This window comes from Pituophis catenifer, unplaced genomic scaffold, assembly GCF_029215685.1.
Source record: "Pituophis catenifer annectens isolate HBS135680 unplaced genomic scaffold, rPitCat1.0.hap2 SCAF_2, whole genome shotgun sequence".
Lineage (NCBI taxonomy): Eukaryota > Metazoa > Chordata > Lepidosauria > Squamata > Colubridae > Pituophis > Pituophis catenifer.
This window is the reverse complement of record NW_027256882.1, coordinates 190,505,094-190,527,856: the sequence shown is the minus strand read 5'-3', so window position 1 is coordinate 190,527,856 and position 22,763 is coordinate 190,505,094. Positions and strand designations below refer to the sequence as shown.

Below are 22,763 nucleotides of genomic sequence, written 5' to 3'. Positions count from 1 at the left end.
CAGTGTAAGTAGCAATTTCCTAATTTTATTTCTACGAGAAACCTGTGAATTTAGTTGGATTGAGAAAATGGTTAATCCAGAATCATTCATAGAACTCTGTGGTTGAATAAGAGTATAATTCTAGTCTCCCCATTTCTGATTCATGTTTATTTATTTATTTGTTTGTTTGTTTCAATTTGTATACCGCCCTTCTCCAACAGGACTCAGGGCGGTGAACAGCCAAAATAGAAACAAAACATACAAAATTTAAAAACAGTTTAAAATAATTAAATATTTTTGGCCGCAATTTAAAACAAACCCAATTTAAAATCAATTAAAATTTAACCCAAAACTGTGGGATCAAGCCAGCCTGGCTAGTTGAAATAAATAAGTTTTCAGGGCCCGACGAAAAATCCAGAGGTCTGATATTGTACATATCTCTGGGGGGAGGTTGTCCCAGAGGGCAGACGCCGCCACAGAGAAGGCTCTCCCCCTGGGGGTCGCCAGCCGACACTGTCTGGCGGACGGCACCCTGAGGAGGCCCACTCTGTGTGAGCGTACTGGACGGTAGGAGGCTTATTGGTGGCAGAAGGCGGTCTTGTAGATACCCCGGCCCTAAGCCATGGAGCGCTTTAAAGGTGGTCACCAACACCTTGAAGCGCACCCGGAAGACCACCGGGAGCCAGTGCAGCTCGTGCAGGAGAGGTGTCACATGGGAGCGACCCGTTGCTCCCATAATCCCCCACGCGGCCGCATTCTGGACCAGCTGGAACCTCTGGGTGCACCCCAGGGGGAGCTCCATGTAAAGAGCATTGCAGTAGTCCAGGCGGGAGGTGACGAGTGCCCGAGTGACCATGCGTAGAGAGTCCCGATCTAGAAAGGGGCGCAACTGGCGTATCAGGCGAACCTGATAAAAAGCCCCCCTGGTCACGGCCGTCAAATGGTCTTCTAAAGACAGCCGTGCATCCAGGAGGATGCCCAAGTTGCAAGCCCTCTCCGTGGGGGCAGAGCTGGCTATATCGGGACACTGGAAGCCACAGCCACTCGGTCTTGGAAGGGTTGAGTCGGAGCCTGTTTCTCCCCATCCAGGCCCGCACAGCCTCCAGGCATTGGGACATCACTTCAAGGGCATTGTTGGGGTGGCCTGGGGTGATGATGTACAGCTGGGTGTCGTCAGCGTACTGATGGAACTCCACCCCGAAGCCACGGATGATCTCACCCAGCGGCTTTACATAAATGTTGAACAGAAGGGGCGAGAGGACCGACCCTTGTGGAATCCCACAAGCAAGGTGCCTCGGGGTCGACCGCTGCCCCCCCTGTCAACACAGATTGCGACCGGTCAGAGAGGTAGGAGGAGAACCACCGCAGAACGGTGCCCCTCACCCCCAGCCCCTCCAACCAGTGCAACATGATACCATGGTCGATGGTATCAAAAGCTGCTGAGAGATCTAACAGGACCAGGATAGAGGAGCAACCCCTATCCCGAGCCCTCCAGAGATCATCCACCAACACGACCAATGCTGTTTCCGTGCTGTGCCCAGGCCGGAAGCCGGACTGGAGCGGGTCTAGATAGACAGCTTCATCCAGGTACCGGGGAAGCTGCTGCGCCACCACACTCTCAACAACCTTCGCAATGAAGCAAAGGTTGGAGACTGGACGATAGTTAGCCAAAACAGCCGGATCCAGAGAGGGCTTCTTGAGGAGGGGCCTCACCACCACTTCTTTCAAAGTGGCTGGCAGGACCCCCTCACTCAGAGAAGCGTTAATCCTCTGGAGCCAGCCTCGTGTAACCTCCCGGGAAGCCAGTACCAACCAGGAGGGACACGGGTCCAATAAACATGTGGTCGCGTTCAGCCGTCCCAGGATCCTGTCCATGTCCTCGGGAGCCACAGGATCAAACTCCTCCCAGATAACGCTCTCAAGACCTGCCTCAGTCATCCCGTCCGGACATACCCAGTCAGAGGCCAGCCCTTCCCGAATCTGAGCAATTTTGTCATACAGATACTGCACAAAATCCTCAGCTCGACCCTGCAAGGGGTCATCCCGCGCTTCCAGATGGAGGAGGGAGCAGGTCACCCTAAACAGGGCGGCTGGGCGATTATCTGATGACGCGATAAGAGCGGCAAAATAGCTAGATTTCGCTGCTTTTATCGCCACTAGGTAGGTCTTAATGTGAGACCTCACCCGTGTTCGGTCAGATTCGGAGCAGCTGGTCCTCCAGCTACTCTCCAGGCGTCTTTTCCGGCACTTCATCTCCCTCAGCTCCTCGGAGAACCAAGGAGCTAGGTGAGTTCTGTGCCGGGTCAGAGGCTGCAAAGGCACGACACGGTCCAAGGCCCCGGCGGCCGCACTATCCCAGGCGGCCACCAGGTCTTCAGCCGAGTCATGAGCCAGAGTCTCAGGAAATGGCCCAAGCTCCATCTGGAACCTATCAGGATCCATCAGGCGCCTGGGGCGGAACCACCTGGTCGGTCCCGCCTCCCTGTAGCGGGGTGCAGCAGTTAAAAAGTCCAGTCGAAGGAGCGAGTGATCAGACCATGACAAGGGTTTGATGGCTATATCCCCTATATCAAGGCCACTCAACCACTGACCAGAGACAAAAACTAAGTCCAGAGTGTGTCCACCTGTGTGAGTGGGGTCATGAATTAACTGAGTAAGGTCCATGGCCGTCATGGAAGCCATGAACTCTCGAGCCACCTCAGACATTTCACCGATAGATGGCAGGTTGAAATCCCCCATGACAGCAAGTCTGGGGGTATCAACCGCCACTTCGGCTATGACGTTGAGCAGCTCGGGCAGGGCCGTTGCCACGTGGCAGGAGCCAGGTACGTGATCAACAAGCCCATCTGTACTCCACGACCCCACTTCACAAAAAGGGACTCACATCCGGCTATCTGGAACAGTGGTCTCCCTTGGATCCAGACTTTCCTTTATAATAACCACCACCACCCCGCCCCTGCCCTGAGCTCTAAGTTAAATACATAGTAATTGCAAGATGCAAATCTGAGTCCTCAGGACAACATGCAATGCCCCCCCTCCCCAGGCCTAGATGCAGCCTTTATAGATCCTTCATATTTGCTGCTGAATTCTAAAGTATTATGTCATGAAACTGAAAAAATTATGAAATACCGTACATAAAAGTGATCACATAAAGTATTTATTTAGATAATTTATCTGTTGTCCAATCTTAACTTACAAGGACATTTTCCTAAAAAAGCAGTTCTCGAGCATTAAACAGCATTAAAGAATAATTAATATCAAACATACACACTAAAACAGTACTTTTAAATCCAGATCCAAATTCATAAAAAACATAAAAGGAATCTTCTTGCTTGTAACAAGTTAGTGCATTCTGGGATAACAGTTTAGACTTTCTTTCATTGAAGAAAGCTATTGTATTCCCTTGTCCCCCCAACAATATGGACACCACTCTTGATGAGTCAAGAGGGACAATTTGAAGGATCACATTAGGCATTAGGATCCATTAGGCAAGTAAGCAATGAATGGGGAGAGAGATATGAATTTTGGGAATGTAAATCAACAGAAAAATAATAAAAAATGGGAAATATAAAGTTTAGGGACTCAGAAAACTAAATAGGAAATCTGAAAAGCAAAAAAATTTGGGACTTAGGCAACCAGAAAAAAGGGAGGCAGGAGAAAATATGCAGAGCTTTCTGCTTGTTTTTGTTTTTTGTTTTCCATTTCTCTTCAACCAATTCTCAATCTCCTGATCTCTGCAAATGTAGATTCTGATGTCAAAGATCATGAAATACAAAATAAGCAACAAGATAAAAATAATGAGGTGGGAGGATCCAATGTCCAACAAATGAATATTCTTCAATTAAGTTTTAATATGTGTCTAAAGTTGAAGGAATACACCATTACAATGTATCCCACACAATTTTGTGTGATCTTTAGATATGATAAGCATTCCTTATTTGATGCTCTCTGAGCTTATATAAAAATAAGAGCAAACCGCAGTCCCTACTAGCACTGAGGATGTTACCTAGTTTGGTAATGAAATGTCTGCACGAAAACCACCAAGCTCAGAGGACCCCACAGTTCAACCCTAAATTACAAGTATCTTCTATTGATACCTTCCACTATCTTACCTAAGTCTTTAGTAAAAATATTAATGGGTAGAGAGGCCCAGAATTGAACCTTTTGGCATCCCACCCCATTTGATTCTTCATTCTATTTACATTATGTAAAAAATAAAGATATGTCTACCCCATTTCCCACAATCAGTTAAATAAATAATCTAATAAAAAATTAAATAAGGAAAGTTTAGCAAGACGACTTCTTGAGAAATCCATGCTGAGCAATGTTATCAAGCTGTTATATAGAAGACCGTCTCCTCAGAGCTAAAGTAATTTTATTCCAATGTGCATTTGGCCCTTCAATTGGGTTAGTTTAGTTTTAAATACACTTAATGATACAATTAATGTTTTTAATAATATTCTTTTGACATTTATTTATTAAATGTCCAATCATAGACCAAAACAGCAATAAGAATTTAAATAAACCAGATAAAATAAGCAGCAGTAGATTTTTAAAAAACTGTAGGAAAGAGGAAAAAATAGATAATAGCACTATTGTAAATAATATTCATAGATAAAAAGGTCCTCTGGAACTTCTAGAGCCAGTGTAGGAAGCAAAAATTATAAAATTAGAGCACAGCATATCATCCTGAACAATCAGCAAACTATCAAAAAAATACTTTGTTGACCTATTAAAACAGACTATGCAATGCATTTCAAAGAATCCCAAATGCTTTGTCATATGCTTTCAGAAATCAGTGCAGTCTTCTTGAAATTTCTTGGAACCAGGTCCACATCCACGTCTGTGTTTAAATGTGGAGACCAAATTCTCTTCTGTTTGTTCTTGAGGTAAAAGCATGCTAGTAAGCAAAATAGGATCCTGTTTATGTTCCACTTCATAAAAAGGGCAAGTTTTCAAGTGTACAGCTATGGATGGAATATTGCTGAGTTGCCACCTATTGATAGTTGAGAACAGAGTGCTAAATTTCCAGATCTAGCAAAAGAGATGAACAAAAGAGAATAAGAAAATATCAGTATTGTGATAATAAAATATTGCAAATAACTCTTCCCTATATGAACCAAAGGAAAGCATGAACAATATTTGTATATTAATTATTTCAATAAATTTGTCATGGTGAAAACAGGAAAGTGTTTGTGTTATTTTATTTATTAAATTTATGTGGCCACCGATCTCATTGAAAGAATAAATACTATCTGATTTTTAAAAAAAAATGAAAGATAGTATCAATTATATGAGATAAATAACTTTTTGATTTTAACAGAATATTTAATGATGTATACCGTAAGTGCTTTAGCTCAAAACACTAAAAATCCAGCACCTATTTTTTTAGATGTTGAAAAAGCATTTTATATGATTTCTTTAAAACTCTTGGACAAGTACTGGTTTAGCATGGCTATCCATTGTTTTATAGCCTGCATTGTTTTTTTTTTTAAACTACTAAGTCATATGTTACTACCCTTTTTTAAAGAGCATTTCAGAATTAGAGATTTTATTCAAACACCAGATTGTCAGCGTTCCAGAAAGTCCCCAACTCCAAGTAAAAAAGCTATGGAAGCCATATTAGCATCAGAAGCTTCCATGCTGCCACAGATGTTGACTATTGTGCTTGTTGTCAGGAAGACTATGCTATCTGTGGTATCTGTTGATAAATAAAGTGTTCTCTATAGGAAGAAACATTTTTATTTTAATGTAATTCCAAGGCCCATTTTTTATCTATATACCATCTGAAGTTGAATTAACAAATTGTTGGTTAAATGCTTTAGTTGAGATGGTTGGAAATGGAAATTATAGTAAAAATTCTAGATAACTTTAGCTATAGATGTGGTATGGGCAAAGATATTAATATATTTTTTATTTGAATGTTCATATTTCCTTGATTCAAATTCAAAATATATAATTCTTTGGATTCATGGAGGATCTAAATAAGATCCAACTTGGAACTAAAGAGAAATTTCCTGACAGTGAGAACAATTAACCCAGGGGCAGTGGTAGGATTCAGCCAGTTCTCTCTGGATCATGCGAACAGGTAGTGGAGACTGGGGGAGGGTCCACCCACCCGCCCAGATGTAATGGGCAAACCACTGTAAATGCACAGAAGGCTGTGCACATGTGCAGAGGTGGCACATGTGCTCACATTTGCGAACCAGTAGAGGAAGCAAGTGAATCCCACCTCTGCACAGGGGTCTCTCCAGTCCATGGACCAACACCAGTCCGCAGCATGCCAGAAACCGGTCCGCACAAACAAGTGAAGCCCTACCAGCAGGGTTGCAAGCAGCACATGAGATCACCCCTCTTCCAGTCTGCAGAAAACCTCTCTCCATGGAACCAGTCCCTGATGCCCACTGGGGGCCACTGAATTAACCAACAGAACAGCTTACCTCCCAAAGATATGGGGGTTTTCTAGAAGTTTTCTAGAGGTTTTCAAGAAAAGATTAGAAGCCATTTGTCCAAAATGAAATCAAGTATCCTGCTTGGGCAGGGGGTTGAACTAGAAGATCTCCCAAGGTCCCTTTCAGCCCTATGATTCTATGATCTTTCCTATAGATGTTATCACCTAGCCAGGTTTGCAATAGGAAATATTGTCCCTCAGATTGTCAACTTCTAAGTCATTTCTTGTTTCAGGATTAACTGTAATGCACTGTTCTACCTGTGACAAAATTGATATTCAATACAAATCTCTAATTCTAAGTATCATATGATCTTTGAACTTTGCACTGTTAACTGCCAAGCTGCCTCATTTTACACCAGTGGTAAATTCTGACACTTGTAAAAACAGTCCTAGATTTTGTACACTCTAATAATCCAAAGATTATTACACTCTAATAATCCAAATCATATTCTTTTTTATTATTTATTTATTTTTATTTATTAGATTTCTATACCGCCCTACTCCCGAAGGACTCAGGGCGGTGCACAGCCAGACAATAAAAACACATACAATACAAAATTTAAAAAATAGAATAAAATCAAATTAAATAATTTTGGCCCCGACAAATTTAAAACCCCAAACTTTTAAAACCAATTTAAAATTGAATATATAAATACTAAAAGATATTTAAAATTTTAAAAATCTTTTATAAAAGAGGGGGAAAAATTAGGCCAGGCCGGCCTGGTGAAATAGTAAGGTCTTTAAGGCGCGGCGGAAGGTGCGCAGATCCGGGATCCTCCGTATCTCTGGGGGGAGCTCGTTCCAGATAGTAGGTGCCCCCACAGAGAAGGCTCTCCCCCTGGGGGCCGCCAGTCGGCATTGTTTGGCTGACGGCACCCGGAGGAGCCCCTCTCTATGGGAGCGTACCGGCCGGTGGGAGGCTATTGGTGGTAGTAGGCGGTCCCGCAAGTACCCGGGTCCTAAGCCATGGAGCGCTTTAAAGGTGGTAACCAAAGCCTTGAAGCGCACCCGGAAGACCACCGGGAGCCAGTGCAGCTCGCGCAGGAGAGGTGTTACATGGGAACGCCATGTCGCTCCCATTACCACCCGCGCGGCCGCACTCTGCGCCAGTTGGAGCCTCCGGGTGCTCCTCAAGGGGAGCCCCATGTAGAGAGCGTTGCAATAGTCCAGGCGGGAGGTGACAAGGGCATGAGTGACTGTGCGTAAAGAGTCCCGATCCAGAAAGGGACGCAACTGGCGAATCAGGCGAACCTGATGAAAAATCCTCCCGGTCACGGCCGTCAAGTGCTCTTCTAAAGACAGCCGTGAATCCAGGAGGACGCCCAAGTTGCGAGCCCTCTCCGTGGGGGCCAATGATTCGCCCCCAATAGTCAGTGATGGCGTCAACTGACTATATCGGGACGTCGGAAACCACAGCCACTCAGTCTTGGATGGGTTGAGCCTGAGCCTGTTCCTCCCCATCCAGATCCGTACGGCCTCCAGGCACCGGGACATCACTTCAAGGGCATCGTTGGGGTGATCCGATATCTGATATTCTTGACTCTTTCAAGGACGTTATCAGCTGGTACTGTAGTCATAATTACATAAAGATGCTCTTCACCCCAGATGCCAATTATGTTCAGTGAGAGATAACAATCAAAGAGCTGCATATCTTCTTTCTGAGGCAACATAACATCACACAAAATAGGATGAAACTTAGCCTCCATGCACAGCTTCTACTGACTAACACCAGTCCCTCTTGCCTGAATTTAATCAATCAGCTGCCTATGGTTTGGCCAATCATTTTGAAATTTGTCATTTGGAGACTCTGACCCTTCATTTGAGAAGTTTAAATCAAATCCTATAATCATGCAATTCTGCTTGTCACAGGATTGTTTAAACTATGGTATGTTCATGCTTAACTAAAATTACAGGTAGTCCCCAACTTTAGACCACAACTGAGCCCAAAATTTCTTTTGCTAAGTGAGACATTTGTTAAGTGAGTTTTGCCCCATTTTACAATCTTTCTTGCCATAGTTGTTAAGTGAATCACTGCAGTTGTTCAGTTAGTAACCTGGTTGCTAAGTGTATCTGCTTCCCCATTGACTTTGCTTGTCAGAAAGGTCACAAAAAGTAATCTCATGACCCTGGGACCCTGCAAGTCATAAATATCAGTTAATTGCCACGTGTCTGAATTTTGATCACATGACCATGGAGATGCGGCAACTGTTGTTAAGTGTGAAAAATGGTCATAAGTAACTTTTTTTCAGTACCATTGTAATTTTGAACAATCACTAAACGAATGGCTATAAGTTGAGGACTACCTGCACTTCGTAATGCTAAAAATATCCATAACTTAGAAGCCAGTATAAATATCTCTCTGTCCTTCTATTTGGATAATTCTGCTGTATTTTTCGGTACTCCCAGCACTTACCTTTCCACAGACTCTCCATGATGTTCTTCCATGAGAATATCTTTTCTTTTTCCATAGCAGAAAAACCATTCCTCTTTCATGCAGCAGAGTAGCACAGATATCCCTCATTTGTACTGACACCTGAGCCAGTTGAGACAAGCTAACACTATCCAAAAATCCAGCAATGTACTTCAGAATCTCCAAGGGAAGATTAGTTAGAGCAATCCTTTCATTCCTTTGTCTACTTCTTATAAAGTTACTTTTCTTGGCTTCTGAGAGCACAGGATCAATCTCTGGTTTAACAGCAAACGCCATGAGGTGCTGATTGTAGATAACATTTGTCTTTTGCCCAGAAGGATGCCAAGGATATTGAACAAAAGTGCATCCCAAATAGGCAAGTGGGCAGCGACGCTGGAACCACCCATCTAAGGAGGACTGGATATCTGCATGAACATTCTTGAAATGTGAAGAAAACTCATCTCTCCTAAAAAAGTGGTTGCAGGAGAATGTAAATGCAGAGCTGCTTTTGTTGTATCTTTGGGTTACACTCTCACTATGGAGATGCAGATGGAGATCCAGTGGGTCTTTTGTATCTAAAATATCTGCTAGAACAGCTCTTGAAGAAAAAGGTTGGGCAACAAAGCTGTATGTTTGAGTCCCAATATCCACATATAAGGCATCAGTGGACTTTGTTTTAGATATCTCATGACCTTTTAGTTCCCTCTCAAGAGCGCACAACAGTGTAGATTTTATTGTATTTGACTTGGGAAGTTCCTCAACATCTACGTCCAACTCTGAAGTATCCAGGGATATGCTCTTACCTGGCTTTTTATGTGCCAAAGGATCCCCAAGCTTTGCTCTTTTGCCACAGTAACTAACTGGCGGTCTGAAGGTGGTCTCAGTCTTCAGTTCCTGAACTTCCAGGTTTCCATATACAAAGTCTTTTTCTCTGGGAGTGCAAGCAGGCATCTGACCAAAATGAATGAGCATCCTTCCATGGTGCACCAAGTACATGTTATACTCCCCAACAGGAACCTCATTCTTCAGCCTCTCTAGCACTCCATCTTGCCAAGGAGCCAACCCTGTTTTTTCAGCTGCTAAATTGATTTGATGGATTTTGTTTTTTTCAGTGTCTTCTGTACTGCTGGCTGCTTCCACAGTGCTACCAGAAGCATGTTCTTTACGTGGAGATCCACTTTCAGATGCATTTTTTGTATTGCTGGGTGACAGGTCTGCTGCTTGGCATGCTTTAAATTCTTTACTAAACATATTTTCCCAGCTTTTGTAACCAATCAAATCCACCCCTTCTTTATTTTTTGCCAGATTTTCACGTTCCTGCTGGGTGAGCACAACTGCCTCAGCTTCATTTGTTGTGCCCTGCTCAGCAATTCCTCCAACAGCTTTTTCTTCAAAATAGTCAATATCATCTGTTGTTTCTTCCAGGGTACAAGCCCCTCTGCATTCTGGGAAGAGCTCAGCCATTTTGAGTGCTTTAAAGAGAGCTGCCTGATCTCTCAGAGCTATGGCTACATCCAGGCACTCTTCCTTGGACTGTTGCTTCATAATGTTCTCATGAAGAATGGCTTCAGAATCCGCACATGGCCAACGGTTCCATTCCATAGAACAGGAAACTATGCTGGCAGGGCAAACTTGGAGATGTTTTGCCACTTTAAAACGGGCCATTGTAAAAGGGCAGCCATAAACAGAATTTATGCATGAAACTTGTTCCTGGGGACACAGGAGTTTATGATCATCTTCTTTGCACATATGAAAGACAGCACCACAGTGAGAGTGGCAACTGATCACTACACATGAGACTGAAGGCTCTGCTGGAGCTTGGCAGTATTTGTTGAAACACTTCTCACAGTGCTTATGTAGTCCAAGTGGAGTCCGCCGTCTGCTAATCTAAAGGAAGGCAGGGGAGAAAAGGTGAAGCAAGTATTCAAAGCATTTTGGAACACTGAAACAATGTTTATAGCTAAAAGAATTCTGCATGTTGAACTGTACATGAAATATTTTGCACAAAAAAGGTTTGGCAGATAACCAGCCACTTTCAAAATAACTATGACATGTAGCTACAATTTTAATATAAAAATCAAGTAATTCAGGTTCATCCATAACCAATAAGAAAATTAAGGCTGTCTGAATCATTGCAAAACATGAATCCTGAACCTATAATGAAAATAGAATGGAATGGAATGGAATGGAATAGAATAGAATAGAATAGAATAGAATAGAATAGAATAGAATAGAATAGAATAGAATAGAATAGAATAGAATAGAATAGAAATTTTATTGTCACTTTAAATGTACACTTAATCAGCATACATTAAAATGAAATTTCATTAAATTCAGCTTTCAAAAGCTATATTTTGCATATACATATATACATACATATATATATATATATATACATATATATAGCTTTCCTTGCACAAGCACGAAGCCAAAGACCCCAGCCTGAAGATGATGAGTGGGACCTCGTCAAAACGTCGCCAAGATACTCTCAATCTTACATGGGAAAAGACCCGAATACACCAAAACTTGCATGTGTGTGTGTGTGTGTGTGTGTGTATGACATAGAGAAATATCACAATCTAGTTCAAATGTATACATATGCATGGTGAAAAAAAAAAAGAATCCTGCAAGTTTACAAGACGGATGGCATAAGGAACTAGTTAGTCCTGCTATAGATACTTTGAAACCTCTTCCCAGAGGGGAGTAACAGAAACAGACCATGAGGTGGGTGTGTGGGGTCTCTAATGATACTTTGAGCTCTAAGCACATAGCACTTAGAAGCAGTATCCTGAGTAATGGGAAGTGAACTTCCTATAATCTTCTCAGCTGTCCTTACCACTCTCTGTATGGACCTTCTATCTGAGGTACTGCTACCACCAAACCAAACAATGATGCACTTGTTAAAACGTTCTCAATCGTGCCTCTGTAAAAAGTAGCCAGGACACAAGGAGAAAGGTGTGCTCTCCTCATTCGATGCAGGAAATGCAGACGCTGGTTTGCACACTTCAGTAAGGATGATGTTTTGGAGAGACCAGATTGTTAGTTATCTGCACCCCCAGATACTTAATACTATTGACCACCTCCACAGCTGCAGCTTTGATACAAAGCCGGCTCTTTCTAAAATCAACAATGATTTCCTTTGTTTTGTTAACATTCAAAACTGAGTTATTTTTATTGCACCAGTCTACCAAAGCCTTCACCTCCTCCTATAAGAATCTTCATTGTCATCCTGGATAAGCCAAGTCATCCGCATACTTCACAATATGATTCATAGTAGACTTGGCACAGCATTCATGGGTGATCAAGGTGAACAGTAACAGATTCAAGACACAGCCCTATGGGGAACCTATACTCAAGGAGATGGAATTAGAACTTTCCTTCCAATTCGCACAAACGGGGGCCTATCAAAAAGGAAATCAAGTATCCAGTTACATAAAGAAGTATTAAAACCTAATAGGCCCAGTTTGTTCACCAAATGCTGAGGAATGATTGTATTGAACGCCGAACTAAAATCAACAAACAGCATTTGCACATGAGTATTCTTCTCCTCCAGGTGTGCCAAACTAAAATGAAGCACACAGGAAAATGCATCATCTATAGAGCGGTTCTTCCGATAAGCAAACTATAATGAGTCAAATGTAGGGGGAAGGCATGAAACCATATAGTCCTTTATCAATCTCTCAAAACACTTCATCATAATGGAAGTGAGAACAACTGGACGGTAATCATTAAGACATGTAATTTTAGATTTTTGGGGGACTGGTACAATGGTTGCAGTCTTAAAACATGATGGAACCATGGCCTCATGCAGCAAAAGATTGAATATGTCTGTAAGAACAAAGGCCAGCTGGTCAGCACATGCCTTAAGTACTTGCCCAGGGATATTATAAGTGTGAAAACTGATCATAGGTCACTTTTTTCAGTTACATTGTAACTTCAAACAGTTTGTGATATGTTTCTTGTTTTTCTTCTCTACATAGCACTTAGATAAAAATAATCAATGAGTAGTCCTTAATGGTACTACATCTACATGGAGGGAAGTAAGCAGTGGGGTACCACAAGTTTCCATCTTAGGCCCAGTACTCTTCAATATCTTCATAAACAACTTAGATGAGGGAATAGAAGAGGAACTTACCAAATTTGCAGATGATATTAAGCTGGCAGGAATAGCTAACACCCTAGAAGATAGGCTCAAGTTCCAGATGGATCTTGACAGACTTGAACACTGGGCCCTATCTAACAAAAATAAATTCAGTGTAGAGAAAAGTAAAGTCTTACACTTAGGCAAGAAAAACCAAAAGTACGCATATAGACTGGGTAAAACCAAGCTTAATACCAGTAAATGTGAGAGGGATCTTGGAGTCTTAGTGGATTGTCTTGATTGCATTGGCTTTTTTTGGCTGCCACTGCTCATATTTAATTGGTTAATTAAATATAAGCAGTGGCAGCCACAAAAAGCCAATGCAATCCTAAATTGCATTAACAGAGGGATACAATCAAGATCAAATGAGGTACTAATACCACTCTATAAAGTCTTAGTAAGACCACACCTAGAATACTGCATCCAGTTTTGGCCACCACACTATAAAAAAGATGTTGAGACTCTAGAAAGAGTGCAGAGAAGAAGAACCAAGATGATTAGGGGTTGGAGGCTAAAACATACAATGAATGGTTGCAGGAACTGGGCATGGCTTGTCTAGTGAAAAGAAGGACCAGGGGAGACATGATAGCAGTGTTCCAATATTGAGGGGCTGCCACAGAGAGGAGGGGGTCAACCTATTTTCCAAAGCACCTGAAGACCAGACAAGGAATAATGGATGTAAATTGAACAATGAGAGATTCAACCTAGAAATAAGGAAGAATTTTCTGACAGTGAGAACAACCAACCAATGGAACAGCTTGCCTTCAGAAGTTGTGGGCACCTCGTCTTCTGGCTGATATCACGGCGAGATAGGACGTGAGGTGCAGATCTCCGCACTTCCACACCAAGTTCTCCCCATTGGAGGGCTCCAAAAGGAGCTAAAGACACCCTATAGGGGTAGTGAAGAAAAGAGAGGCCCCCGGCAGGTTGCGGAGAGTCGCAACTGTCCCGCTTGACCCAAGGCTTTTTTCCCTCTCATCCACAGTGAGGAGAAGAGGAGGCCATCATGGCTGCCATGAAGCTGGAACACAGAGTCAACAAAGAAAATGCAGCAGCGGTATAGATGAACAGTGATTGGAACTGGGTGAGATTATTTCTTTTTTAGAACCCAACCCTAAAAGGAAAAAAAAATTCAGGAAAAGAGATTCTTAGAACTATCTGTTAAAGCGGCAAACAATTACTTAGAGAAAAATCCCAGACCTGAAAAAAAGGAACTAAGGCAAGAAAAGTAAAAAACTGGGAGTTTTAAAACATAGAAAATTGGCCTTTTAAACTGGGTAGGCGCTGTTTTGGAAAGACATTTTAAAATGCTGGAACTATCTACTTAAATAACTGACTTTGCTTCCATAAATCAAATTAAAATTAGATTAAATACCTATCAGATTTGAGACAATGCTGAAACCTAAGTTGAGGGTGCCACCTACTGATGAATGGAAAATATACCATACTCCTACAAGTCTGGGAAAATTTCTGATAAGAGAAATAAAAAACATTTATCTGGAGGACTGTGGTGATACCTACTGTTCTATATTTATCTACTGTATGATTACTGGAGGTTCAACTGCAAGAACAAGGAAGATACCTAAGTAAAGAGACTCTTGAATTTTAAGATATATGACTAAACTTATAGAGTGGACTTAAGGAGATATTTGGAAAACTTCCTGGACTACCTAAATGGAACTGATTGAATAAACCTGGGATATAAAGAACTGTGATTATTGTACTCTCTAAGGAGCAACATTAGACCTGAATATGTGGTTTTTGGACTATTGAGCAAGAGTGGGATATACTCTTGCTTTAATTTATTTATTTAATTTATTACTTTAATAAGACGAGATGCTTCATCAGGGGTAAATGAGTGGAATTTTAAAAGAAATGGCGTTGATGTTCCATTAATGACATTGTGACAAAGAACCACAGGAAGATAAAGAACCAAATGCATGGCATAGACGGGAAAATAGAAAATATTCTCCAAGGGACAATGGAAAAAGATTGAAGTGTCCAGGAAAGGAAGGTGACAACAGAAAGAATGGAGGTAAAGATAGAACAGACAAATCAGCAAATAAAACAAGAAGACAAGAAGGAGAAGACAATAAAGATAATAATGACTGATGAAACAAATTAAGGGAAAAATATTTTAAGAGATTTAAAAATGGAATTGGATAATCAGGAAGCTACTTTCGAAAGGGAGATAGGGGCTTAGGCAGACACTCTGGAGGCCTGGCAGCATAAGATGGGAGAGATGGGAGAAATATTTAGACTGAATAGTAAAGATGTAGATGTTGATAGAGACAAAGGTTAAAGAGAGGAATATGGGAGGCAAGCCAAAAAACAAATAAGAATTGTAGTATTAAAATGGGCAAGAGATTTATTTATTTATTTATTTATTTAATTGGACTTATATGCTGCCCTATCTCCACAGGACTCAGGGCCACTCACAACAATAAACAAAACAAACAAACCATTAAAAACAAAGTCCATGATAAAATTGACAAAAATTCAATAAAACCCCATAAAGTTCTATTAAAAACCCCATCAGTCTAGGGCGGCTAGATGAAATAGCCCTGTTTTCAGCCCACGGCGGAAGGAGCAAAAGTCAGGGGCCACCCGGAGCTCCAGAGGGAGTTGATTCCAAAGGGTGAGTGCGCCTACAGAGAAAGCTCTCTCCCTTAGGGTCACCAGCCGACACTGTCTGGCCGACGGCACCCTGAGTAGGCCCTCCCTGTGAGAGCGCACCGGGCGATGGGAAGCTGTTACTGGCTGCAGAAGGTCCGCCAAGTATCCCGGGCCTAAGCCATGTAGGGCTTTATAGGTGATCACCAGCACCTTGAATCTCACCCGGAGGGCAACCGGCAACCAATGCAAGTCGCGCAGGAGAGGTGTAACATGGGAGTGTCGGGACACTCCCATCACTACCTGCGCGGCCGCATTCTGCACCAGTTGAAGCCTCCAAGTGGTCTTCAAGGGCAGCCCCATGTAGAGAGCATTGCAGTAGTTGATGCTGATGATGGATAGAAAGGAAATGCCTTTTAATATAATGGTCACCTAACTAAAAGCTAGAATAGAGGTAGAAATAAAAATTCACACTTTTACATAATAGAATAAAAGCAATAGCTAGACAGAAAGATTAGAGGTTGAAAGATGCATTATTATGTATGTTTAAATAATATGGTGATTGGCATTAGAATGGTACACTGAAACATTGAACAACTAAATAATGAAGGTTTATATCTCAGAATAAAAATGTGCATCAACACTAGGACTAGTAATGGTGGCCTGACTAAAAGCTAGAATAGAGGTAGAAATAAGAAATAGGGGGAAAATTAGTATACACATTTTTATATAATAGAATAAAAGAAAAACAAACATGTCTATTAACACTACGATTACATACATTTGACTAATGTAACAAATATTATTAACATCATTATTGTTATTTGTATCAAAATGAATGACACCCAGATGCCACACTGTTCATGTATTGATGTTGATGTATATTTAAAAATCAAATTAAAAATATATACAAAAGAAGAAGAAGTTGTAGGTGTTTCATCACTGGAAGCTTTCAAGAAGAGACTGGAATGCCATCTGTCAGAAATGGTGTAGGATCTCCTGCTTGGGCAGGGGGTTGGACTAGATGACCTACAAGATCCCTTCCAACTCTGTTATCTGTTAAAAATAACTGCTGTACTAATATGTAAGTGGACTGTTTGAATGTACCAGTGGATAATTTGGGAAGAAAAAAAGAATAAGCAAAAAACAAGTAGATAAGAAGAAAATAAGAAAATGTCTTAATTGTCCTCTTAACTGATTAAAGAATTTGAAACAGGCTGTTTGCTCTACAATATCTCATCTTTCCAAAGATGATGCAAAAAATATGAATTTATACCAGCAAAAAATTAAAGCTTACTTTATTTGAAAAGGACAGTGATATAAACTTTTAAGAAATACACTTTTCTATATTCAGATCCTAAGAGCTTTAATAATCTTATGGGTTTGGGATTTATTTTTGTAAAATATAGTCTTTAAGACATGTTTGACTCTTGACATCTTTATGGATCTATCAGACTGAGCACATTGCTGAGCACATTGTAAGGCGCCCTGAGTCTTCGGAGAAGGGCGGCATATAAATCAAATTAAAAAAAAAAAAAAAGACTGTTAGAAAAATATTATCTTATCAGCAGTTTAACAGTGGAATGTTTCATTCCAGATAGTGATAAGTTCCCCTTTACTGGCAAGCTAGTAAAAGCTAGTAAAGTGCAGTACTGTCCAAGCAGAGGCTGGACAACATCAGCCTGTGATACATTAATTTGCATTCTTTTACTGAGTAGGGAATTGAGATTTGAACATCATAGAATTGCAGTTATAGAAATTTGCTCATTTCTACATTTAATTGTTTAACTGTAGTTGAAGACTCCCAGAATTGCTTAAGATGGGTGGCCATATACCGATAATTTTTTTCAATAATTTATACTCACCAGCACAAAAAGCAATTAGCATCAGATGGCTATTTTCTATAAAAACAGGGTATGAAATTATTAAACTATTAATTTAAACAATATTCAAGGATACTAAGTGCTTTTAGAGCTTATTATTCATTTAATTATTGGATTAATATCCCACTTTTTCATTTAGGATGTAGAGAAAATAGCAAGGAACTGAGAAACAGAAATTTAACAGAATCCCACTCATCATTCTAAACCATAACATGGTTTAATTGTTTCTGTATGAAAGTGGCCAATGTAGTTCATTTAATAAACCAGAGAAATAAACCTGATTTAGCAGACTGCCAACTCAATTAACATTTGAGAAACAGACATACTTTATCTGCTGGCTATTATTATTATTATTATTATTATTATTATTATTATTATTATTATTATTATTATTATTATTATTATTATTAGAGAGCCATTATTAGATCACCATCTCAAACAAAACTGAAGGATAATGACACTAACAAAAAAAACCACACATTTTTTTCTTCTTTATAATTATTATTTTTCAAATGTACCTACCATAGCTCCAGTCAGTTGTCTTTGATGTCTCTGGAAAAAAAATTAAAATAGTTAATAAAAAGAGGTCAACTCCTTCCTGAAATTTAGAATGAGATGTGTGATATTGTATTTAAAGAGATACTATCAAAAGCAATACTAGAAGCATAGTGTTAATGCCATTGGCTTACAGATTGTATTTGACATTTTATTATTAGGATTAAAGGATAAAAAAGAATTTTTACCAGAATTCCTAGGATGGCTTGAGATTCTATTACCTTTCAAAATTATACCTATTCCTTGCATCATTAAGCAGGGCCCAAACTACTGTTGTGCACGCCAGCACAGGAAACATCCTGTGAGACCCTGAGGACGTGGACAGGATTCTGGGTAGACTGAACGCGACCACTTGTTTATTGGACCCGTGTCCCTCCTGGTTAATGCTGGCTTCTCGGGAGGTGACACGAGGCTGGTTCCAGGGGATTATAAATGCTTCGTTGGGTGAGGGTGTCTTTCCTGCCGCCTTGAAAGAGGCGGTGGTGAGGCCTCTCCTCAAGAAGCCTTCCCTGGACCCGGCAATGTTGGTAAATTATCGTCCGGTCTCCAACCTTCGTTTTGTGGCGAAGGTTGTTGAGAGTGTGGTCGCACAACAGCTCCCCCAGCACCTGGATGAAACGACGTATCTGGATCCGTTCCAGTCAGGCTTCAGGCCCGGGTACAGCACGGAAACGGCATTGGTCACGTTGGTGGATGATCTCTGGAGGGCTCGGGACAGGGGGTGCTCCTCTGTCCTGGTCCTGTTAGATCTCTCAGCGGCTTTTGATACCATCGACCATGGTATCATGCTGCACCAGTTAGAAGAGTTAGGGGTGGGAGGCACTGTGTTGCGGTGGTTCTCCTCCTTTCTCTCTGACCAGTCGCAGTCTGTGTTGACAGGGGGACAGAGGTCGACCCCGAGGCCCCTCATATGTGGGGTGCCGCAGGGGTCGGTCCTCTCGCCTCTCCTGTTCAACATTTATGTGAAGCCGCTGGGCGAGATCATCCGTGGTTTCGGGGTGGAGTACCATCAGTACGCTGACGACACCCAGCTGTACATCTCCACCCTGGATCACCCCAACGATGCCCTTGAAGTGATGTCCCGGTGCCTGGAGGCCGTACGGATCTGGATGGGGAGGAACAGGCTCAGGCTCAACCCATCCAAGACCGAGTGGCTGTGGTTTCCGACGTCCCGATATAGTCAGTTGACGCCATCACTGACTATTGGGGGCGAATCACTGGCCCCCACGGAGAGGGCTCGCAACTTGGGCGTCCTCCTGGATTCACGGCTGTCTTTAGAAGAGCACCTGACGGCCGTGACCAGGAGGATTTTTTATCAGGTTCGCCTGATTCGCCAGTTGCGTCCCTTTCTGGATCGGGACTCGTTACACACGGTCACTCATGCCCTCGTCACCTCCCGCCTGGACTATTGTAATGCTCTCTACATGGGGCTCCCCTTGAGGAGCACCCAGAGGATCCAACTGGCGCAGAGTGCGGCCGCGCGGGTGGTAATGGGAGCGTCATGGCGCTCCCATGTGACACCTCTCCTGCGCAAGCTGCACTGGCTCCCGGTGGTCTTCCGGGTGCGCTTCAAGGTTTTGGTTACCACCTTCAAAGCACTCCATGGCTTAGGACCTGGTTATCTACGGGACCGCCTACTACCACCAATAGCCTCCCACCGGCCAGTACGCTCTCATAGAGAGGGACTCCTCCGGGTGCCGTCAGCCAAACAGTGTCGGCTGGCGACCCCTAGGGGGAGAGCCTTCTCTGAGGGGGCACCTACCGTCTGGAATGAGCTCCCCCCAGAGATACAGAGGATTCCGGATCTGCGCACCTTCCGCCGCGCTGTGAAGACTTTTTTATTCCATCAAGCGGGCTTGGCCTAATCTCTTCCCTCTTTTAATATGTAAATTTTAATCTGTTTTTAAATTATTGGGGTGTTTTAATCTGTCTGGGCCAAAATGATTTAATTTGATTTTATCTGGTTTTAAATTTTGTGTATTTATGTATTTTATTGCTTGGCTGCTCACCGCCCTGAGTCCTTCGGGAGTAGGGCGGTATACAAATCAAAAAAAAAAAAAATTGATTTCAAATAAAATAATGTAATTTGGGCAGGGGGAGTTAACACAATGATGACGAATCCCTACTTCTTTCTCCCAGTCAAGACCAACAGTAGAATAAAGAAGGAATTTTGCACTGTTAATAGAGCCAACCAGATCCCTACGTATATAGCTTGGACACTGTCTACAAAAAAACCCTATATTTTATAGCGTTACCCTGTTAGTGACTAGATGTTTTTGGTAAATAAAAGTGAATGTGGTCTTCTCATATTAAGACTATGATATTGCAATAGATTTCTTCTGACTATAATAAACATTTACTTTTCCTCCTGGAGGCAGAAAAGCCACATATTCTGACATAAACTCTTCAATGCTATTAGTTGGCTACATAATGAGTTTACAACTTCCTCCCTAGCATAATTGATGCCTCCAATGCTAAGATTACTAAAACTAATTAATTGATTTAAACTTAAAGACAACAAAAATGCAACTGACTATCCTATAATAATAACAGTAACAGAGTTGGAAGGGACCTTGGAGGTCATATAGTCCAACCCCCTGCTTACGCAGGAGACCTATACTAGGGATTCGAACCGCCAACCTTTCTGATCGACAAGCTCAGCATCTTAGCCACTGAGCCACCTAGTATCTATTGTTCATGTTTCTGTATTTAAAAAGATATGCAACTTTTATAAATGGACTCCTCTCAGAATTTTTCATACTGTTCAACATATGATCAGGTATAACTGACTGTGATCATATCCATACTAAAAATGGAAAGCTTCACCAGATGATATTCTCATTATTATCAGCCATTAAGGTTTGAGTGCCTTTAAAGAATTTGCTTCTTCAGATTATGTTGTTGTTACTAAATCAGTTGGACAAAAAGAATTAAGTGAGATTGCATTTGCATAATAGTAATATAAAGAAATATTTACTTTTCCAAGTAAATATTTTTATGTGAATTATTTCAAAATATTGTTTGAAATTTAAACAACTTATGAGACTCCTATTTTTACAAATTTCCATAGATAAGAGCCTACAGGGAGTATGTGAGATTTATTTCAATTAGTTGACCTGATAATTTATCAAATGTTCATACTATATCAACTAATTTTATGTAGAACTTTGATAATTATCAATCAGATATATATCATCAGCATGCAGTAATAATATGTGTTAAATGGCAGTTCCTTTTATATTCAGAATAGCCTTTAATTATCCAATAAAACAGGTCAATAGTCCCCAAATCTAATTTACTATACTGTATGAGGTGATGAAAACCATCCTTGATGAATTCCACAAGGCATCCTGACAAATGAGGAAATAATTCATTTTGTAATATTCTTGGATCAAATATTAATATAGCACATCTTAATGTAGGTAGTAAAAAAGGCAGCTGTTGAATTAAGATTTGTTCTGAAAATTTAAATTATTTGATATCTCAGATATTCTGTACCAAGTTATAATGATCTCTGTTTTTCTTCTCATATGGACCTATAATACAATGGGTGTGGCTTGGTGGGCGTGGCAGGGGAAGGATACTGCAAAATCTCCATTCCCTCCCCACTCCTGGGGGAAGGATATTGCAAAATCTCCATTCCTACCCCACTCTGGGGCCAGCCAGAGATGGTATTTGCTGGTTCTCCAAACTACTCAAAATTTTTGCTATTGGTTCTCTGAACCGCTCCAAATTTCCGCTATCGGTTCTCCAGAACCTGTCAGAACCTGCTGGATTTCACCCCTGAGTGAAATGCTAAAAAATATGTCAGGAATAAATCTGAACTGAAAAACTATATTCTTGTTGCAAATAATTTAACTACTGTACCAAATTAAACTTTAGTGCCTACACTTATAACATTTTCCATATAGGAGAATTAAAAATTAGTTGGAACTGTATCCAACAAAGTCCAACAAAGGAAAATTATTTCCAGCTGTAATTACCTGATCCATAACTACTATTCTAAAAATTACAGCTGGAAAATTATTTTCCAGCTGTAATTACCTGATCCATAACTACTATTCTAAAAATATTTAAAATATGTATATAAAAATCTGAAAATGCTTAGTTACGCCATAGTAAATAATCCATGCAATTTGGTTCTATCTGTTGAAGCTTTTGGTAACTAAAGCAAACAACTACTGAAAGAGAAGTATAAGACAATTGCAGTTTGTCAGCTCCCTGTATAATTAAAATATAAACAACAAGCAACACAAGTCCAATGAATCATAATATTCTGGAGTTGGGAGAGACTATTAGGGTCATCTAGTCCAATCCTTTTAAACATGCAGGAAAATTAATCATCTTTGTGACATTACATTTTTATCTGTCTTCAAGTTAGTGTTTTATTATTAAATGTTGTTTGTTGCCCATTTTGTAATTTGAGGCTTGTTGAAATCCTCGTGACTGCCTGAACAAATCCCTACGGTTTCCTTGGCAGGAGTAGTTTGTCATGGCATTCTTCCTAGGACTGAGAGAGAATCATTGTCTTGCCCTTACCACAGATTATAGTGCTCCAAGTGTGATCTCATTAACGCAGAAGCTGTCAACATTTTGCTAAACAGTAAAACAATTAAAAATAGATGATCTCTTTGCTGGTCAAGGAAATGTTAAGTAAATTAAGTATCCCTCCTTTTTCCATATTCATTGGGACCAGAATTGGAATTGTAAATGGAGTGAAACGTCTTTTAG

At 41.0% G+C, this 22,763-nt stretch overlaps 1 protein-coding gene across 2 annotated transcripts in view; it reads right to left on the bottom strand.

Moving 5' to 3' along the window:
* Positions 1 to 3,130: 3,130 nt before the first annotated feature.
* FBXO40 (F-box protein 40) overlaps positions 3,131 to 22,763 on the bottom strand; it is a 33,264-nt gene continuing 13,631 nt past the window's right edge. For both annotated transcript variants that reach the window (XM_070938387.1, XM_070938388.1), the window contains 3 exons: positions 18,000 to 18,029; positions 8,844 to 10,727; positions 3,131 to 5,013 (listed from right to left, as the gene is read on the bottom strand). In XM_070938387.1, the coding sequence (XP_070794488.1) occupies positions 4,768 to 5,013; positions 8,844 to 10,727; positions 18,000 to 18,029 (2,160 nt within the window). In that variant the 3' untranslated portion in view covers positions 3,131 to 4,767. The remainder of the gene's footprint in view (positions 5,014 to 8,843; positions 10,728 to 17,999; positions 18,030 to 22,763) is intronic.